Source organism: Hemitrygon akajei, chromosome 14 (genome assembly GCF_048418815.1).
Source record: "Hemitrygon akajei chromosome 14, sHemAka1.3, whole genome shotgun sequence".
Classification (NCBI taxonomy): Eukaryota; Metazoa; Chordata; class Chondrichthyes; order Myliobatiformes; family Dasyatidae; genus Hemitrygon; species Hemitrygon akajei.
Genome location: NC_133137.1, coordinates 82085963 through 82106495, shown reverse-complemented (window position 1 = coordinate 82106495; position 20533 = coordinate 82085963). Strand labels below are relative to the sequence as shown.

Genomic DNA, 20533 nt, shown 5'->3' with positions numbered 1-20533 from the left:
GAGTGTCGGGGAGGCAGAGGAGTGGGGAGAGTGTCGGGGAGAGGCAGAGGTGTGGGGAGAGTGTTGGGGGAGAGGCAGAGGAGTGGGGAGAGTGTTGGGGGGAGGCAGAGGAGTGTGGAGAGTGTTGGGGGAGAGGTAGAGGAGTGGGGAGAGTGTCGGGGGAGGCAGAGGAGTGGGGAGAGTGTTGGGGGAGAGGCAGAGGTGTGGGGTGATTGTTGGGGAGAGGCAGAGGAGTGGGGAGAGTGTTAGGGGAGAGGCAGAGGTGAGGGGAGAGTGTTAGGGGAGAGGCAGAGGTGTGGGGAGAGTGTTGGGGGAGGCAGAGGAGTGGGGAGAGTGTTGGGGGAGAGGCAGAGGTGTGGGGAGAGTGTTGGGGAGAGGCAGAGGTGAGGAGAGAGTGTTAGGGGAGAGGCAGAGGTGTGGGGATAGTGTTGGGGGAGAGGTAGAGGATTGGGGAGAGTGTTAGGGGGAGAGGCAGAGGTGTGGGGAGAGTGTTGGGGGGAGGCAGAGGAGTGGGGAGAGTGTTAGGGGGAGAGGCAGAGGAGTGGGGAGAGTGTTGGGGGAGAGGCAGAGGAGTGGGGAGAGTGATAGGGGAGAGGCAGAGGTGTGGGGAGAGTGTTAGGGGAGAGGCAGAGGAGTGGGGAGAGTGTTGGGGGAGAGGCAGAGGTGTGGGGAGAGTGTTGGGGAGAGGCAGAGGTGTGGGGAGAGTGTTAGGGGGAGAGGCAGAGGAGTGGGGAGAGTGTTGGGGGAGAGGCAGAGGAGTGGGGAGAGTGATAGGGGAGAGCCAGAGGTGTGGGGAGAGTGATAGGGAGAGTGTTAGAGGGAGAGGGCCGTGGTCTGTATCTACTCACCGCTGTGATGTTGGTCAGAACACTGTGTAAGGGGATCCCCATTTCTGATGTCCTGTCTTCTCGTACGTCTGGAACAGAAAGAAATTGTGTGAGTTTCAGGACTTGTCCGAACTAACACTACATCGGCTACCTCAGTCACAAACTCTTGGAAGTCACACACTCCGAGATCCTGGTTACAGGCAAGGATCGCAGCTTCTGTGAAATGTTCTAACATTAGTCATCTAAATGTTCTAACTTTAGAGCAAAACTAACTTGGAGAGAAAGATGGAAATGAGCATGTCTGATTGCATCCACTGCCTGACCTGAGAATGCCTCTCTCAGATCTGCAGTGAATTTGAGTAAACAATTGGTCCAGTTCCAGCTTCACTGTGCTGGCATCTTGCTTTGGCTGTCTAGTTCCACATCCTTCTTCACCTTCAGACAAACCCTTCAATCTTTCTAAAGTGCAAACCTATCTCTCTTCAAATCCCCTTTCACGGAGATCCGTGGCACATTATATTTTCACCATAACCACTCCATTGCTTCAGTCTCTCCGTCTAGATCACAAGCTGAGAAACTCTTACAATGTTCCAGATATCACCTCGCATATAGTTCACCCGTGTCGCTGACCTTGAGGTCTCTTGCTGACCATGGCTACGCTTTAATCCGAACCATTTGGCATTGACTAATTGTTTATCAGTGAGTGTGAATGAGCACAATCGAATGTGTTTCCTTTTCTCACCTCTGCTACCGAGCAGCTGTACAAATGAGGCAGTGTTTGTGGTGTCCAGATCTCTCATCCAGTCACCTTCAGCTACACAGACTGTTCCCTGCCCTGATGGGTTTATGGGGCTGGTTCAAAATCTCAATCAGAACCGGGTTTACTATCACTGAATGTGACATGAAATTTGATGTTTTGTAGCAGCAGTACAGAGCAAAGATATAAAATAAATAATGCAGAAGAGGAACAGTGAGGTAGTGTTCATGGGTCCCTGGAACACTCAGAAATGTGATGGCAGAGGGGAAGAAGCTGCTGAGGTACCATTGAATTAAAGGCCGATAGTCCCACGCACATCATTGCTCTGCGGTTCGATTGTCTTCTCACATCATTTCACGTCACATCTCAGCACTCGCACACAAAACACAGGAATGTTTCGCACTATAAATCTCTGTGAAAGTGGGTGCCCACTGACTCACGTCTGATTCCCCGTTTACTTTGGCTATCCGTCGCTAAATCCGAGTTCAATCCAGGGAATGAATTTTCCGGAAAATTAAGGCTGGTATGTTGGGGATTAGTGTGTGGAAATTGGAAAGCTGCTTGCGAAGTGTGCGCTGCTGAAGGGCAGAAAGCCGCCGTCTGGTACTAATTGGACCCCTCATTCAAAGGACGTCTACAGTCTCAGAGGGCCGAAGGGTCTCCCTCTGCACATTAAAGCTGGATGATTCACCCTGAAGCTGTCCCAGAATCAACCCAAGCGAATGGGCAAATCTGAATGTGAAAACAAATGCCCCGCCAGCCCTTACTAACTCCTGTCATTGAACCATAGACAGCTTTCTGTCTGAGTGCTAACGGCTTGGCGTGGCAACTGCCCTGCAAGTGACTGCGGAGATTTGTGGACACAGCTCAGCACACCATAGAAACCAGCCTAACCACCAAGCATTCTACATTTCTTGATGCCTCAGTAAAGCAGCCAGCAAAATCAAAGACCCAACCAGCCAGGACATTCTTTCTTCTCTCTACCATCAGGAAGCAGATACAAGAGTTTGAAAGCACACACCACCAGGCTCACGGACAGATCCTACCCCCTTGTGATGAGACTACAGAATGGTTCCCAAGGACAATAAAGTGGACCCTGGACTTCACGACCTACCTCGTTATGAACTTAACACACAAAATGCTGGAGGAACTCTGTAGCCAGGCAGCATCTATGGAGAGGGATGAAGGGTCTCAGCTTAAAGCATTGACTGTTTATTCCTCTTTGCAGAGTTCCTCCAGTATTTTGTGTGTGTGTTGCTCTGGATTTGCAGCATCTCTCGTTATGACACCTTCCTGTTTACTGGTACTGCATTTTCTCTTCAGATGTTACACTTCATTCTGCATTTTTAATGATTTACCTTGTTCTACCTCAATGTACTGTGCCCTGAACTGATCTACATGAACGGTATGCAAGACAAATATTTCACTGCCCCTCAGTACAGGTAACGCCGGCAAACAAATTCACCAAATGCACACTAATCTCGCACTGATGCCACAACATTGTTGCATTAATCTCACACTGATTCAATCTAGTGCAGAATGGACTCGATGGGCCGAAGGGCCTGCTTCTGTGCTGTGGTGCTCTATGACTCTCATTACACTGCTGCTGGTACGGGGCTCAGATCTGTCATCCTACGGAGAGCGGTACGGTCTCCAAAACACCAACACAAAAACAAGTAAAAGCTAGCCTCTGCCAAAATGATAGGAATTTGACTTCTTCTCAGGCGGCACGGTCGTTCAGCAGTTAGTGCAGTGCTATCAGAGTATTGTGACCTGGGGTCAATTCCCACCGCTGTCAGTAAGAGACTGTGTGGGGTTCCTCAGGGTGTTTTGGTTTCCTCCCATATTCCAAGCGTATACGGGTTAGGGATAGTAAGCTGCGGCCACACAGAGGCATAAGGACACGTTAGGCTACCCCCAGCTCATCCTCAGACTGTGTTGGTTATTGACCCAAAGAACACATTTCATTGTATGCTTCAATGTTTTGATGTACATGAGATAAATAAATCTGTACAGTAAGAATATTTAAAAGCCTTTTGGACAAGCACATGGATAGGAAAGGTTTAGAAGGATAGAGCCATAGATATGGAGCAAACATCAGTGGAGAGGACTTTGGTCAGCATTGGCTAGTTGGGCCAAAGGGCCTGTTTCCATTCACTCTGACCACCCCCCCACCCCCCCCAGCTTTACCATCAGGTATTGTCCCAATGTCTCGCCGACCAGACGCTAGTGCTGCCAGCACCCTCTCAACATCGCGATAGACCTTCGGTGGAGCTGGATCCACTATGGTGGAGTGAGCCAACTGGCTCTGTGCACACCCTCCCTCCACTGCCCCGCCCAGGAGTCCAGCCGGCAGGTGTCAGTCGTGACCTGACAACGTCTCCAGTCTCATTGGGGTATGGGGTCAAGGTACAGGGGGAACCAGCACAGAGTGCCTCGGCAGGCAGCCTGCCTGTATGAACCTATTGTACAGTGAAGCTTTCACACATATGGAGCTCCTTAAAGGCAATTTGTGGCCCACAAACTGGTGGCAGAATTCTCATTTCCGCCCCTTAACACGCTTCAAACACAATCCACTTCCGAGTGCGATCTCCCGAGATCAGTGAAAATCACGGCAGGCGCCTGGTTCTCAGGTGATCAGCTGCCTGAGAGTGAGCCGTGACATCCGATCACCTTTGTCTCCAGCTTCGGACCGTGCTGCCTGAACCGAGGAACAGTCCTTTAGAATTAGGGTGCGCTTTGGGAAAGTGTCTCATCAGCCTTTGTTTCACTGCTTTTTCTGTCCATCAGCAGAGATTTAGAGTAATTTTATGTCTTTCACTGTACTGCTGCTGCAAAACAACAAATTTCACATCATCTAGGCAGACAGAGTAAACCTGATTCTACTAAAAACCATGCAGGAGGAGCTGGAGCAATAGGACACACTGGCCCAGAAATTCCTGCCTATCCCCACCGACAGGGTGTTCCTGCTGATAAGATACACTCAGCGGGCACTTTATTAGGTGTTTCTGTATGCCCACTCGTTAATGCAAATATCTAATCAGCAACCCAAAGCACAAAAGCATTCAGACATGGTCAAGGGGTTCAGTCGTTCAGACCAAACACCAGAATGGGGAACAAATGTGACTTTGAACATGGAATGATTGTTGGTGCCAGACAGGGCGGTTTGAGTATCTCAGAAACGGCTGATCTCCTGGGACTTTCGCACACGAGGGTCTCTCTAGCCTAAAGTTTACAGAGAATGGTGCAAAGAACAAAGAACAGCCAGTGAGTGCCAGTTCTGTGGATGAGAACGCCTTGCTAATGAGAGATGTCCGAGGAGAATGACCAGGCAGGCGGCAGTAACTCAAATAACCCACGTGCTGCGCAGAAGAGCATCTCTGAAAGCACAACACGTCGAAATTTGAAGTGGATGGGCTACAACTACACAAACATACCACAAACATACACTCAGTAGCACTTTATTAAACAGAGGAGACACCTCAATAAAGTAGGCACTGAGTGTATGTCGGGGGGGGGGGGGAGGGAGGAAGGAAAAAGAACCCAGGGAAATGTATAGGAGCATTAAAAGGATGGGCTAGAATGAGTACAGATCCCCTTGCAGAGAGAAGACGGGAGAACTTATGAGAAAATGGTGAAGGAGTTATACAGTGAACTGAAAACCTGCCAAATATATTCGAAAAGCACTGGTCAAGTGAAAATGAAGAAGTGAAGCAACCAGGAATGAGTCAAGTCACCAGCACAGTTGCTGACCCTAAAAGCTGATAAATCCCATGGACTTGATTATCCTCAGCCCAGAGCTTCAAAAGAGATAGCGCTGGAGATAGTGGACAGACACCCTGGATAACAGCTTCATGCATTCCAGAGATTCTGGAATTATTCATGTGGATTGTAGGGCATCAACTGAGGCCCACTACTCGCAGGATTGAGAAAGTAGAAGGGTGCTACCCCTTGACCAGTGATAGTGGCAGGGAACATGCCAGAATCTATAGCGAAGGGTGTGAGGGCACAGCACATTGAAACGAGTAACGAAAGGGAGTACATTGTGCATTGGTGGAAGGCTAACAAAGCTGAGGAACCTGTCTGTGCAAGTGATTTAACACAGTGGACTGGAATGAACCAGTGGAGGTGGCATTCTTCATTCTTGGTCACAGTCTTCCTGCAGGATTTTACAAGGTGCAGTCACAAAACACGTCACCACCAGCCAACAGCTTGTCGGAATTCCTGGAATCATGCACAGATCCAGTTTCGGGGACGTGTCAAAGTCCAAGTCAAAGTAAATTTATTAACGAAGTACGTATATGTTAACATGTACCACCTGGCGATTAATTTACTTGTAGACAGTCACATGAAGATATAGAAATACAATATCATTTATAAAAACAATACATGACAAACAATCAACGTACAAAAGAAGACTAATTGTGCAAAATAAATAATAATGAGAGCTTGAGTTCTTGAAAGTGCGTCTGTAGGTTGTGGAATCAGTTGAGAGATGAGGAGAATGAAGTCATCCACACCAGTTCAGGATCCTGATGATTGAGGTGTTATAACTGTTCCTGAACCTGGTGGTGTGGGATCTATGGCTCCTGTACCTCCGGCCCTATGGCCTGGATAGTGGGAATCCTTGAAGATGGATGCAGCTTTTATATGGCAGCGTTCCTTGTAAATGTATTCAATAGTGGGGAGAGCCTTGCCTATTATGGACTGAGTTGTATCCACCACTTTCTGTAGATTTTACTGTTCCTAGGCACTGGTGTTTCCATACCAGGCCATGACGAAACCAGTTAGGATACACTTCACCGTACATCTATAAAATTTTGTCAAAGTTTATGGTGACATGCCAAATCGGTGCAATCTTCCATGAAAGTAGAGACACGGTTGCACCTTCTTTGTGATGCCATTTATGTGTTGGTTCTGATCTGGTGACATCAAGGAAAACTGCTCACGTCCCGCCAGAACATCACTCCACGAAGGCTGGCCGAACCATTAATAGCTCAGAGAGGCAGGCATCCCATAAACAGTTCCATCCAGCTTGCTGCACTGATCACTGTAAACTCTCTACGTCACACAGACTCCCCAAGGAACCACAGTGGATATCAGTGTGCAGGCTGAAATGAAGGGGACGCTTTCCTGTAACAACCAGTTCAGATATTGCCAGCCTCTGCAGGAGAACAAAGTCCCTCAGGCCTCGGGCTCTCTGCTGAGGCAGACTGCTCCAATTTAAGTAGTTGATGGCTGAATTGTTTTTAAGATGTGGTAAAGATCAAACAAACTTTGTCTGGTGGAATTATTCAGTGTGACACAGAGTTCAATCGGTGGGGCTATCAGTTACAAATCAGCAGAAAATAGAGATGGTGGAGACAATGTCTTTTACACATGGGTTACCGATGGGAGATTTCCCTGTGCGGGAGTCTATGGAGATGGAAGAAGTCGTAGGTTAATAAGATTACCATCTCGTGCAGAGAATATGAGGGGAGGGACCCAAATGTACAAAATTTTACCAGCAGGAAAGTAGCCGTTGTTCAGAGATATGCAATGTAGCTCCACTTTTTTAGCACCATGTAATCCCCTGCCAGATCCACACTGATTCAGCAATATAGACTACTTGGAAATTCCTCCACAATCCCCTGGGTTCTCAGTGATTCTTGCAGAAACCTATGGGCCTGTCTGCCAACAGTGAGCAGAGATAAGGGTGAAGAGATACCAGAGGCAGCAGATGGTGGGATCTGAGGCAAGGATACAACCTGCTGGAGGAACTCAGCAGGTCGAGCAGCTTCTGTGGAGGGAAATGGACAGTTAAGTCTCAGGTTAAGACCCTTCTCCTGGACTGCTGATACTTGTTGGGTTCTGGAATCATAGTACATTATGGTTCAAGGTCTGGTGTGAGGCGGTTCTGTAGCATGGGTGAATCAACTCAAACCTGCAGAACGGACTTTGGGTGCAGCTAAGCCACATCCCAGCCATCCTCAAACAAGAGAAAATCTGCAGATGCTGGAAATCCAAGCAACACACACAAAATGCTGGAGGAACTCAGCAGGTCAGGCAGCATCTATAGAAAACTGTACGGTCAACGTTTCAGGCCGAGACCCTTCAGTAGGACAGCCCAGCCATCTTGCTAGTATTCAGAGAGAGCCTGAAGATAGTAAAGGTTACATAGAAACATAGAAAACCTACAGCACAACACAGGCCCTACAGCCCACAAAGCTGTGCTGAACATGTCCCTACCTTAGAAATTACCAGGCTTACCTATAGCCCTCTATTTTTCTAAGCTCCATGTACCTATCCAAATGTCTCTTAAAGGACCCTATTGTATCCACCTCCACCACCGTTGCCAGCTGCCCAATCCACACACTCACTACTCTCTGAGTAAAAAAGTTTACCCCTGTACCTACTCCCCAGCAATTTAAACCTGTGTCCTCTTGTGGCAACCATTTCAGCCCTGGGAAAAAGCCTCTGACTATCCACACGATCAATACCTCCCATCATCTTATACACCTCTATCAGGTCACCTCTCATCCTCCGTCGCTCCGAGGAGAAAAGGCCGAGTTCACTCAACCTATTCTCATTAGGCATGCTCCCCAATCCAGGCAACATCCTTGTAAATCTCCTCTGCACCCTTTCTATGGCTTCCACATCCTTCCTGTAGTGAGGCGACCAGATACATTGAAACATATAGTGAAATGTGTCATTTGTGCCAAGTCAAATCAGTGAGAGCTGCGCTGGGCAGCCCGTAAGTGTCAGCGCACTTCTGATGCCAACGTAGCATGGTCGCAACTCACTAACACTTGTATGTGGGAGGAAACCCATGTGATCACGGGGAGAATGTAGGCAATGGTAGGAATAGAACCCTGATCTTACAGCTGGTGCTGTAGAGTGTCGCTCTGCGACGCCCTCGCTGTCCCATGGTCAATGCCACAATGCAAAAGTAAAATTGAATTAGACATCGCAAATCTAACTGAAGTGATGTTTGATCTGACCAGTTAACCATCAAATGTTTAGCGGAGTGCTAACATCAGGCTTTACAACGCCAGCGACAACAGTTCAATTCTGGCTGTTTGTACTTTCTCCCTGTGAGCACATGGGTTTCCTCTGGGTGCTCCGGTTTCCTCCACAACGCTCTGAAGATCTACGGGTCACGGTTAGTGAGCTGTGGGCATGCTATGTTGGTGCCGGAAGCATAGAGACACTTGCCACATCAACACACAGCGCTGATCGTTAATGCCAACAACACATTTCACTGTGCGATGTGACAAATAACACTAAGCCCTTCCCTTACTATTTCAGATGTCCCTGGCTTACTTATCCTAGGTTCAGTGTTGGCGGTGAGCCTTTGGGGAACTGAGCAGGTCTTTGCCCAGCTGTGGGAGGCCATTTGGAGACTAATGTCAGGGAGTGGGACCCGGGTGTGGGACATTACAGTCTAACAGTACAGTGTATATTGGAACTGACTGCAACACCACCAGGTTAACTCAACCATTCCACTGTCACACAGAACTTCTGAACCTCCAGGTGCTTGCCAGGGCTAGACATTATTAATTCAGTGTAGATCTGGAAAATAGAACAATACAGCACAGTACAGGCCCGTCAGCCCACAATCTGGTGCTAACCTCTTAACCTTCTCTAAGATCACTCTACCTCTTCCCTCCCACATAATCCTCCATTTTCTATTACCCATGTGCCTATACAAGAGTCTCTTAAATGTCCCTAACCTATCTGCCTCTACCACCACCCCAGCAGGTGTTCCATGCACCCACCACTCTTTAAGTGAAATACTTACTTCTGACATCTCCTCTATACTTTCCTGCAGTCACCTTAACATTATGCCATTTCCATCTTGGGAAAAGTTTCTGGATATCCGCTCAACTTCTATCCTCCCTCTCTCCAACGAGAAAAGCCCAAGTGCTGAATACCTTGCAAAGCAGGACTACAGAGTGCCTCAGATAATCTGCTAGGAGTTTGAGCAGCACCTGTGGGTGGAATGGAATTGTCAGCATTGACACTGCGGACTGCAAGTGTTGCTTGACCTGCTGCGTTCCTCCAGCAGATTGTTCCTTGTTCCAGGTTCCAGCATCTGCAGGCTCTGATGTCTCCAAACATAGAGAGTAGTGCTTATATTTCTTGTTTTGGCAAGGGTTTGTCCGGGCTGTGGTGCAAGGGAGATGAAACGGGAAAACTCAATGATGAGTCAGCTCCAGCGAAAGGGATGAAGAGTGACTCCTCACTCAACAGAGCAATGCTAGAGGGTATCAGATTGCGCTGGCTGCTGATGCCACATCCACAGATGAACAGAAAGAAACAAGATGCAGGATTAGCTTCATTTGTCACATGCACATTGAAACATACAGTGAGCTGCATCATTAGCACCAACGACAAAAAGACCCGAGTACGTGCTGGGTGCAGTTCACGAGTGTCGTCAAGCTCTGGCACCAACATAGCATCACAACAACTTACTAACCCTTCCGAAGTCGTGCTAATGCGTACATCTTTGAAATCTGGGAGGAAACCGTAGCATGTGTAGGAAACCCACGTGAACAACAGGAGAACGTACAAGCCAATTACAGGTGGTGACAGGAATTGAACCTACGTTGCTAACACTACAAAGGTGAGTATGGTTTTATCAGTCTGAAGATGATCTGGACTGCAAGTGGTTATGAGACCATAAGATATTGGAACAGAATTAGGCCATTTGGCCCACTAAATCTGCTCTGCCATTTCAACATGGCTGATCCATTTTCCCTCTGAGCCCCAGTCTCCTGCCTTCTCCTTGCATCCCTTCATGCCCTGATTAATCAAGAATCTATTAACCAATGCTTTAAATATAACCGATGATTTGGCCTCTACAACTGCCTGTGGTAATGCATTCTACGGATTCATCACTCTCTGGCTAAAGAAATTCTTCTTCATCTGAGTTCTAAAAGAACACCCCTCTATTCTGAGGTTATGTCCTCTGGTCTTAGACTCCCCCACCATAGGAAATATCCTCTCCACATCTACTCTATCAAAGTGTTTCAACATTCAATAGGTTTCAATGAAATCCCCCTCATTCTTCTGAATACTACTGAGTACATGCCCAGAGCCATCAAATGCTCTTTATATGACAAGCCTTTCATATGAATAATTTTTGTGAACCTCCTTTGAACCCACTCCAGTTTCTGTATATCTTTTCTAAGATAAGGGGCCCAAAACTGCTCACAATATTCCGTGAGGCTTCATTAGTGCTTCGTAAAGCCTCAATATTAGATTCTTGCTTTTATATTCTAGTCCTCTTGAAATGAGTGCTAACATTGCATTTGCTTTCCTCACCACCAACTCAACATGCAAGTTAACCTTTAGGGAATCCTGCAAAAGGACTGCCAAGTTCCTTTGCACCTCAGATCTTTGAATTTTCTTTCTATTGAGAAAATAGTCTACCCTTTTAATTCTTCTACCAAAGTGCATGACCATACACTTCCCGACCCTGTATTCCATCTACCACTTCTTTGCCCATTCTCTTAACCTGTCAAATTCCATCTGTAGCCTGTCTATTTCCTCAAAACTACTTGCCCATCCATCTATCTTTGTATCATCTGCAAACTTTGCAACAAAGCCATCAATTCCATCATCTAAGCCATTGACATATAATGTAAAAAGAAACGGTCCCAACACAGACCTCTGTGGAACACCACTAGTCACCTGCAGCAACCAGAAAAGGCTTCCTTTATTCCCACTCTTTGCTTCCTGCCAATCAGCCACTGCTTTATCCATGCTCAAATCTTCCCTGTAATACCGTGGGCTCTTAACTTGTTAAGCAGCCTCATGTGAGGCACCTTGTCAAAGGCCTTCTGAAAATCCAAGTACACAACATCAACTGATTCTCCTTTATCTATCCTGCTTGTTATTTCTTCAAAGAATTCCAACAGAGTTGTCAGGCAAGATTTTCCCTTCAGGAAACCATGCTGACTGTGGCCTATTTTATCATGAGCCTCCAAGTACCCTGAAACCTCATCCTTAACGATCAACTCCAACATCTTCTCAACCACTGTGGTCATACTAACAGGCCTATAATTTCCTTTCGTCTGTCTCTCTCCCTTCCTGAAGAGTGGAGTGACACTTGCAACTTTCTAGTCTTCTGGAACCATGCCAGAATCTGGAGATTCTTGAAAAAATCATTACTAATGCCTCCACAATTGCTTTAGCCAGCCACTGCTTTCAAAACCACGGGGTGTATACCATCAGGTCCAAGTGGCATATCTAACTTCAGACCTTTCAGTTTCCCAAGACCCTTCTGCCTCGTAATAGAAACTTCACTCACTTCTGCCCCCTGACACTCTTGAACATTTGGTATACTGCTAGTGCCTTCTCCTGTGAAGACTGAAGCAAAATACTTACTCAGTTTGTCCGCCATTACTACATCTTCAGCAGCATTTTCCAGTGGTCTGATATCTACTTTTGCCTCTCTTTTACGCTTTATGTATCTAAAGAAACTTTTGGTATCCTCTTTAATATTATTGGCCAGCTTACTTTCATATTCCATCTTTTCCTTCTTTATGACTTTTTTAGTTGCCTTCTGCTGGTTTTAAAAAACTTCCCACTCTATTATTTGCCTTCGCTTTGGCTTTTATGCTGGCTTTGACTTCTCTTGTTAGCCACAGTTGTGTCATCTTGCCTTTGGAATACTTCTTCCTCTTTGGGATGTATATATCTTGCGCCTTCTGAATTGCTTCCAGAAATTCCAGCCATTGCTGCTCTGCCATCATCCCTGCCAGTGTTCTTTCCAAATCAATTCTGGCCAACTTCGCTCTCATCCTCTGTAATTTACTGTACTCTACTGCAATACTGATACATCTGACTTCAGCTTCTCCTTATCAAATTGCAGGGTAAATTCTGTCATATTATGATCACTTGTCTCAAAGGGTTTCTTTAGATTAAGCTCTCTAATCAATTCCAATCCAGAATAGTTGATCCCCTAGTGGGCTCAACCGCGAGCTGCTCTAAAAAGCATCATGAAAGTAGTGGTTGAATGAATGGATGCTGTTCCACAAGCCTCAGAAACACTGACCCCAGTGAATGAGGGATTCACATCCTACTGCAGGAATGGAACATCTGAACACCAGAGGCAGAAATCTATAGACCATCAAACCATCTTACCTCTTGGCTGCAGGAAAATACCGGGAGCAGGAGAAACCATCCCAGGCACAGTAGGGGTCTCTGGCGAGGCAGCAGTCCGCACAAGCCTTCCCATAGACATCACAACGGTGCAGGGGCAGCTGGGACACACCGATGGCAGAGCCAATATATAGTTGTTGCTGTCAACAGAAGAGGAAACGCTTACAGGAGCTGATCGCAGGAGGAGAGGGGCAGGTTGTCAACGTTTTGTCTCAGTTCATGGCTAATTCCTTTTGGCTAATAGCACAGTGTATCGTTTTAAACTGATTAGAAAAAAATATAGGGGGGGAGGTCAGAGGCAGTTTCTTTAATGCAGAGAGTGGTAGGTGTGTGGAACGCATTGCCAGGGGTGGTGGTAGAGCAGATACATTAGGTCAGGGGTTCCCAATCTGGGGTCTACGGACACTTCTGTTAAAGGTAGGGGTCCATTCTATAAAAAAGCTTGGGAGCCCCCTGCATTAGGAACATCTGAGAAACTCTTAGAGAGGCACATAGATGATAGAAAAATGGTGGGCTATGTAGGGGAGAAGGGTTAGATTGATCAAGTTAAAAGGTGGGCACAACATTTTGGGCTGAAGGGTCTGTACATTAAGGATTTTAAGGGACATTTAGATAGGCACATGGATATGAGGGAAGTGAAAGGATATGGATGTTGTGCAGGCAGAAAAGATTAGTTTGGTGATTTGACTATTAATTTAATTGGTACAGCACAACCTTGTGGGCTGAAGGGCCTGTTCTTGTGCTGTACTGTTATATGTTCATTTCTGGCTTAGTGGCAAGAGGACCAAAACCAGCGAGGTAAATCTGTTTTTATAGGGACTCTCTGCCATAGTTTTCCATGCTGTGCCAGTTCAAGGAAGTCACCCAATTCCAGTTCACCGTGTGCAACTAACCAAACATTTTAGTTCTGTTCAGAGAGAATGTTGATCAGAGTGCACGGGAGATACAGTAATACTCAGTGATTATTCCAGCTCATAACAGTGGCTCACTCAAACCTCTTACTTCCACAGCTGAGGTTTCACTGGCGAGATTTTGAAGTTCCCACTCAGATGTAGGAGCAGCATTTTCCCCTCTCAGAGAGAGGTGAACCCTCCTTCTCTACTTCCAGGGGGTGGAGGCCAGCTTATTAGACACATTGATATTAGATATAGTTATGAGGAAGGTAGGTATATGGTTGATAGATGGAGGGATTGAGGGTTACAGGGAATAGGCAGAAGAGAGGAGTCAGGGCCACTATAGAATGGTGGGGCTGTTAACACGTAGAATGGTGGGGTTGATGGGTCTCTGTCTTGTGTTCTAAAGCACTGTCCTTCCCCTTATTTACCTCTGACCAAACAACTAGACCACCATGAAAACTTTGAACGCTGAAAACTCAATGCTTGACGCAACATCTGTAGAAGATGAGACAGTATTGCAGACTCAAACCGTGCAGCGTTTTTCTCTCCCCACTGACTCCATGGACCACTAAGTGTTTTCACACTCTTCAGTTTATACTTCAGATTTCAGCATCTGCAGGACTTTGACGTCTGTTTGTAGTCAGGAAAACCCATTTTGTTTTACAAACATCGTTCGGTGAAGGAAAGCCACACCCCCCCCCCCCCCCCCCCAACTTACATGACCTTTTAGGAAAACCACGCCAACACAACCCATGTGGTCCTTCAGGAAATCCAACCCCTCCCAACCTACGTGGTCCTTCAGGAAATCCAATCCCTTCCCCAACCTATGTGGTCCTTCAGGAAATCCAATCCCTTCCCCAACCTATGTGGTCCTTCAGGAAATCCAACCCCTCCCAACCTGCGTGGTCCTTCAGGAAATCCAATCCCTTCCCCAACCTATGTGGTCCTTCAGGAAATCCAACCCCTCCCAACCTACGTGGTCCTTCAGGAAATCCAATCCCTTCCCCAACCTATGTGGTCCTTCAGGAAATCCAATCCCTTCCCCAACCCATGTGGTCCTTCAGGAAATCCAACCCCTCCCAACCTACGTGGTCCTTCAGGAAATCCAATCCCTTCCCCAACCTATGTGGTCCTTCAGGAAATCCAATCCCTTCCCCAACCTATGTGGTCCTTCAGGAAATCCAATCCCTTCCCCAACCTATGTGGTCCTTCAGGAAATCCAACCCCTCCCAACCTGCGTGGTCCTTCAGGTGATCCAATCCCTTCCCCAACCTATGTGGTCCTTCAGGAAATCCAATCCCTTCCCCAACCTATGTGGTCCTTCAGGAGATCCAACCCCTCCCAACCTGCGTGGTCCTTCAGGTGATCCAATCCCTTCCCCAACCTACGTGGTCCTTCAGGAGATCCAATACCTTCCCCAACCTGCGAGGTCCTTCAGGAAATCCAATCCCTTCCCCAACCTGCATGGTCCTTCAGGAAATCCAACCCCTACCAACCTACGTGGTCCTTCAGGAAATCCAACCCCTACCAACCTACGTGGTCCTTCAGGAAATCCAATCCCTTCCCCAACCCGTGTGGTCCTTCAGGAAATCCAACACCTACCAACCTACGTGGTCCTTCAGGAGATCCAATCCCTTCCCCAACCTGCGTGGTCCTTCAGGAAATCCAACCCCTACCAACCTACGTGGTCCTTCAGGAAATCCAATCCCTTCCCCAACCTGTGTGGTCCTTCAGGAGATCCAGTCCCTTCCCCAACCCGTGTGGTCCTTCAGGAGATCCAACCCCTCCCAACCTACGTGGTCCTTCAGGAGATCCAATCCCTTCCCCAACCTATGTGGTCCTTCAGGAAATCCAATCCCTTCCCCAATCTGCGTGGTCCTTCAGGAAATCCAACCCCTCCCAACCTACGTGGTCTTTTAGGATCCCCCCATAACTGTGTCTTCACTAGTGGTCAATAACATTGGCAGATCCATGAACAGCCACAGTAACTAGAGCATGTAGTGAGCCCAAGGAGCACTACTCATAACAGGAAATCCACCTCCTACCCAAGCTACGTGGTCATTCAGGACCCCCGTAACTGTGTCCTCACTGGTGGACAATAACATCGGCACATCCATGAACAGCCACAGTAATGAGTAGGTAACATGGTCGGGACAACATTGTGGGCCGAAGGGCCTGTAATGTGCTGTAGATTTCTATGTTCTATATGTAGTGAGCTGAAGGAGCACCACTGGTAATAGCTGCCCAGTCACAGTGTGATTATTTCACATGGCAACGAGTATGGTTATACCCATCACATCAGCGACAGATCCCCACTGTAACTCTGCTTTACACTCCTCTCCCCAGTATCAACTGCAACATGTACATTTTCCAACAAAGTCCTAAATCCAGGAACTCATTCTCTGCTACCTTTGGTACTTTGAACTTTGAATCTGAGTACCTAAATCTTGGGTGGTGGGATGGAGATTTCTCTCTACCAAAAGAGGTGTTAGACGCTCCCTCTCTCCGCTAGCCTGTGGAGCAAGGTGTAGAACCTGCTTAGCACCCACCCCACCCATCAGGGACATGTGAAGCCATGGGAGCAGGTGGTGGATGGACGTATGAGCAGCTGGTGCAGATCATAAGTCCTGGTTATGTGACCACTGACGCCAAGCAGACAATCTCTGAAGAGTATTGATAATGACTGGGGTCACCCATTTTGTAAAGACACTGCCCAGAAGAAGGCAATGACAAACCACTTCTGCAGAAAAACTTGCCAAGAACAATCTTGGTCAATAGATCATGATCACCTACATCATACAACACAGCACATAATGATGATGATCTAAATCTAACTATGTCTCACCTGCTTAGTTGAAATTTGCAGTGTTGTAATGGGTGTTGGCTCCTGTAAAATAAAGGTGAATAAGTTTAAACATAAATGAGTAGTGAAACATTCTAGTGAAGCTCCAGTGACCGGGGTTGAATTCCAGCTGCTGTCTGTAAGGAGTTTGTATGTTCGCCCTGGGGTTTCCTCCTGGTGCTCTGGTTTCCTCCCACATTCCAAAGACGTTTGGGTTAGGGTTAGTAAGTTGCGGGCATGCTACTTTGGTGCCGGGAGCATGGCGATACTTGTGGGCTGCCCCCAGCACGTCCTCGGACTGTGTTCATCGCGGATCCAGAGTGATGCATTTCGATGTATGTTTCAATGTTTCGATGTACATGTTGCAAATGGGACTAATCGTTAATGTTTAATGAATGGACTTCTATAAATCCCAGCTGAGGGTGGGGCTCAGAACAGCAGCTGGGATCTGACCCAAGTGAGTGGAAAACTAAGGGAGTAAAAGATCACAGAAGATGCCGTCGTAAGCAGTTTGTGGTCATTTATGTGCTTGTTAAATTCCATCATATTTACATTGATTGTCTGATTGCACGTGATTACAGTGAAGACTAATTGTGTAGCTAGTGGAAATGACCAGAAACTCCCCCTCTGCAGTGGAGTCTTTGAAACAATTTATGTTTCCATGCTGGTCTGTATCCAGGGAGGAACAGGAGCATTTAATCCAGTAACAAGTTTGTTTCTGATTATCGAAAAGCCAAATGCCGAGGGCTTCTGTCTGCTCGTGGAACATGATCCTTGTCTCCATGTGAGGGTTTAGTTACTCGCATCTGAACCAAGCTTCAGATAAAGAACATACACAAAACGCCAAAATAAAGAATGCAAAGCAACGGCTTTTCCCCTCTGTTACTGAATCGGTAACAGACAACGCTGGAGATGCTCAGCAGGTCAGGCGGAACCTGTAGACAGTGGATCCTGGGAATGACAGGGTCAAAGTGTGAGGAGTGGTAGGCTCACAGGAGTTCAGAAGGATGAGGGAAGATCACACTAAAACATAATGAATATTGAAAAGCCGAGATAGAGTGGATGTAGAAAGTGTTTCCATAGCGGGGGAGTCTAAGACCAGAGGGCACAGCCTCATAATAGAGGGGCATCCATTTAGGACAGAGATGAGGAGGAATTTCTTTAGCCAGTGGGTGGTGAATCTGTGAAATTAATTGACGGCTGTGGAGAGCAAGTCATTGGGTATATTTAAAGAGAAGGTTGATAGATTCTTGGACAGTTAGGATGTCAAAAGTTACGGGGAGAAGGCAGGAGACTGGGGTGAAAAAGGATAATAAGGAGTGATGGAATGGTGAAGCAGAATCAATGGGCTGAATGGCTTAATCCTGTTCTTATGTCTTATAGAAAGAGAGACAAAGTTAACTTCCAGTTTGAAACATGGATTCTGTTTCTCTCTCCACAGATGCCACCTGACTTATTGAGTACTGCAAATATTCTCTATTTTAACCTCCATGCAGAATATGACCCGTCTGCGACCACTCTTTGCCTTCTGTGGGCAAGCCAGTTCTGAATCCACAAAGCAACATTCCTTTGGATCCCATGCCTCCTTACTTTCTCAAACCAGCATTTTCAGATTTTCTGGCTGTCAATTCTGTTACTGTTCTATGATACAGGAACATTATTCAGGACGTCAGATGTTCAGCAGCACCTCTAATCAGCCACTACAGGTCATTTAAGGGCCTTTCAGTGGCTGCTTTGGTTAATTATTATAGTTATTTGGTGATACAGTGATGAGTAGGCCTTTCCAGCCCTTCAAGCTGTGCTGCCCCAGCAACCCCACAACCCCAATTAATCCTAACCAAATCACGGGACAATTTACAATGACTGATTAACCTACCCGGTACGTCTTTGGACTGTGGGACGAAGCCAGAGCACCTGGAGAAAACCCACCATATTCCACCAGGAGGCTGTACAGAGACTCCTTCCAGAAGAGCGTTGGAATTGAACTCCGAGCTCCGGAAGGCCGGCAGCTGTCAGAGTGTAATGCAAACTGCAACGCTACCGTGGCCCGCTGCTACGAACTGTTTTTAGGTCTGGGGTCCGATCTCAGACCGCTGTCAGAGTGTAATGCAAACTGCAACGCTACCGTGGCCCACTGCTACGAACTGTTTTCAGGTCTGAGGTCCGATCTCAGACCGCTGTCAGAGAAACGACGGCGTTCTCTGTGGGGGTGCTGGCAAGAAGGCCACTGCCAGGAATGCATGTATCCAGAACAGAAGTGGTCGCAGTCACAGTTCGTTTTGGAAGTAAGTGATTTCCAGATGCATATGATCTCGTATATCAGAATTGTGAGACCCTACAGAGGACTGTAAAAACCACCAAGAGGATCATTGGGGTCTCCCTCCCCCCATTTGTGACATTTACCAGGGGTGTTGTAGACAGAGAGCCCAAAGTATTGTTGAGGATCCCTTCCACCATTCCCACAATCTCTGTGACCCACTACCATCAGGAGGGAGGTACAGGAGCATCAGGACGAGGACCGCCAGACTGGGTAACAGCTTCTTCCCTCGGTCTGTGAGACTAATGAATACCCCGTCACCACTGAGGTTTACCTGTGTGCAGCATAGGTAGACAACAAGCCGTTTACTGTTTACCTGTGCTGCATACATATATATTTTGATTTATATTTTATTAACTTATTTGTGGTAATATTTTGTTTTATGTGCTGTGTGTGATACATGTTTTGTGGGTGCACCATGGTCTGGAGGAACATTGTTTCATTTGGTTGTATATATATATATGGTCAGATAACAATAAACTGGAAATTTGGTGCAATGTATTGTATGGCCAGAAAACAGGACCAATTTTCACTGTATTTAGATACGTGGGACAATAATTTAGCAAATACCAGAGCACAGTCAGAAACTGTACAATGAGACTGGCTTTTCAGAACTAAATAATCACATGATGGGCTGTTTAGATTAAAGATATGGCCTGTAATGTCCCACTTACTTCACTAAAAACTTACAGTGGGGCAGCACGGTCGTCTGATGGAAGGTTAGTGCAAAGCCTTGCCATGCCAGTCATCACTGATCAGGGTTCAATTCCTGCCGCTGTCTGTGAGGCATTTGTACATTCTCCCCATGGCTGCAGAGGGTTGCTCCCACTCTGCAAGATGTATGTGTGGATGGGCTAGCAAGCTTGTGGGGATGTTATGTTGGCGACACTCGAGGGCTGTGCCTAGCATATCCTTGGACTTTGTTGGTCGTTGATGCAAACAACATATTTTACTGGAGGTTTCAATGCAGTATGACAAATAAAGCTTCAAATAAATAAACAAATAAAATTTCACCTTTATATCTAAATAGCCACATAAGTGCTGTTAGGTTTAATGACAAGGACTGTAATTTCCCAGTTATTTTACTGAGAAGGTGATTCACTTCTCCTGTGTAAAGGTGCCTTGTTTATAGAATCTATGCAGTTTCGAGTGATTTTGCTCTGGATTCTGCAAACATTTTCTACCTCTAAGTTAGGCATAAGTCCTTATTATGATGCCTGCACGTCTTCTAACGGTCGTGGGATTATATTTGATAAGCACGATAGGATCTTAAGCTGGCATTAAATCTTCTGACAACGTAAAGAGATCAGATGGTTCACACCTTGAATGGAAACCAGAGATTAGCAAATGGTGTGTTTATAAAAATGCCAATCAATCTGCCACGGTTGGAGTGTCCTCTTTGGGGAAGACATGGCTGGACAGGAATTTGACAGATAGTCTGCGGAGCCTTTAGCCAGGGGAAGGTCTAGGTTAGTGAAGGAAGAAGAACTCTCACCCTCAGCACTGTCATTTCTTCCAGTAACACCTCTTCCAGATCGTGCCAGGTCTTCTGAGGAATAGACACGACCTTTAGAACTGTCCCCACATCTGAAACAAGAAGAAGAAATCATAGGCTGTGTAACATTACCGTGTGACAGGTTGGTGCCTGAAGACAATTTACAATGGTCCGTCACAATGCCAGGCTGTTTCACCAGAACTCTATTATTTAAGATATACAGAAGTGTACTGCATTCGGAGGAGCCGTTC

At 46.7% G+C, this 20533-nt stretch overlaps 1 protein-coding gene across 6 annotated transcripts in view; it reads right to left on the bottom strand.

The window, feature by feature from the left end:
• LOC140738735 (semaphorin-3A-like) overlaps window positions 1–20533 on the bottom strand; it is a 269718-nt gene that overhangs the window by 14724 nt on the left and 234461 nt on the right. For all 6 annotated transcript variants that reach the window (XM_073066471.1, XM_073066473.1, XM_073066475.1 and 3 more), the window contains exons 13-16: window positions 20283–20374; window positions 16474–16515; window positions 12715–12872; window positions 849–916 (exon numbers count right to left, since the gene is read on the bottom strand). In XM_073066471.1, coding sequence (XP_072922572.1) covers window positions 849–916; window positions 12715–12872; window positions 16474–16515; window positions 20283–20374 — 360 coding nt within the window. The remainder of the gene's footprint in view (window positions 1–848; window positions 917–12714; window positions 12873–16473; window positions 16516–20282; window positions 20375–20533) is intronic.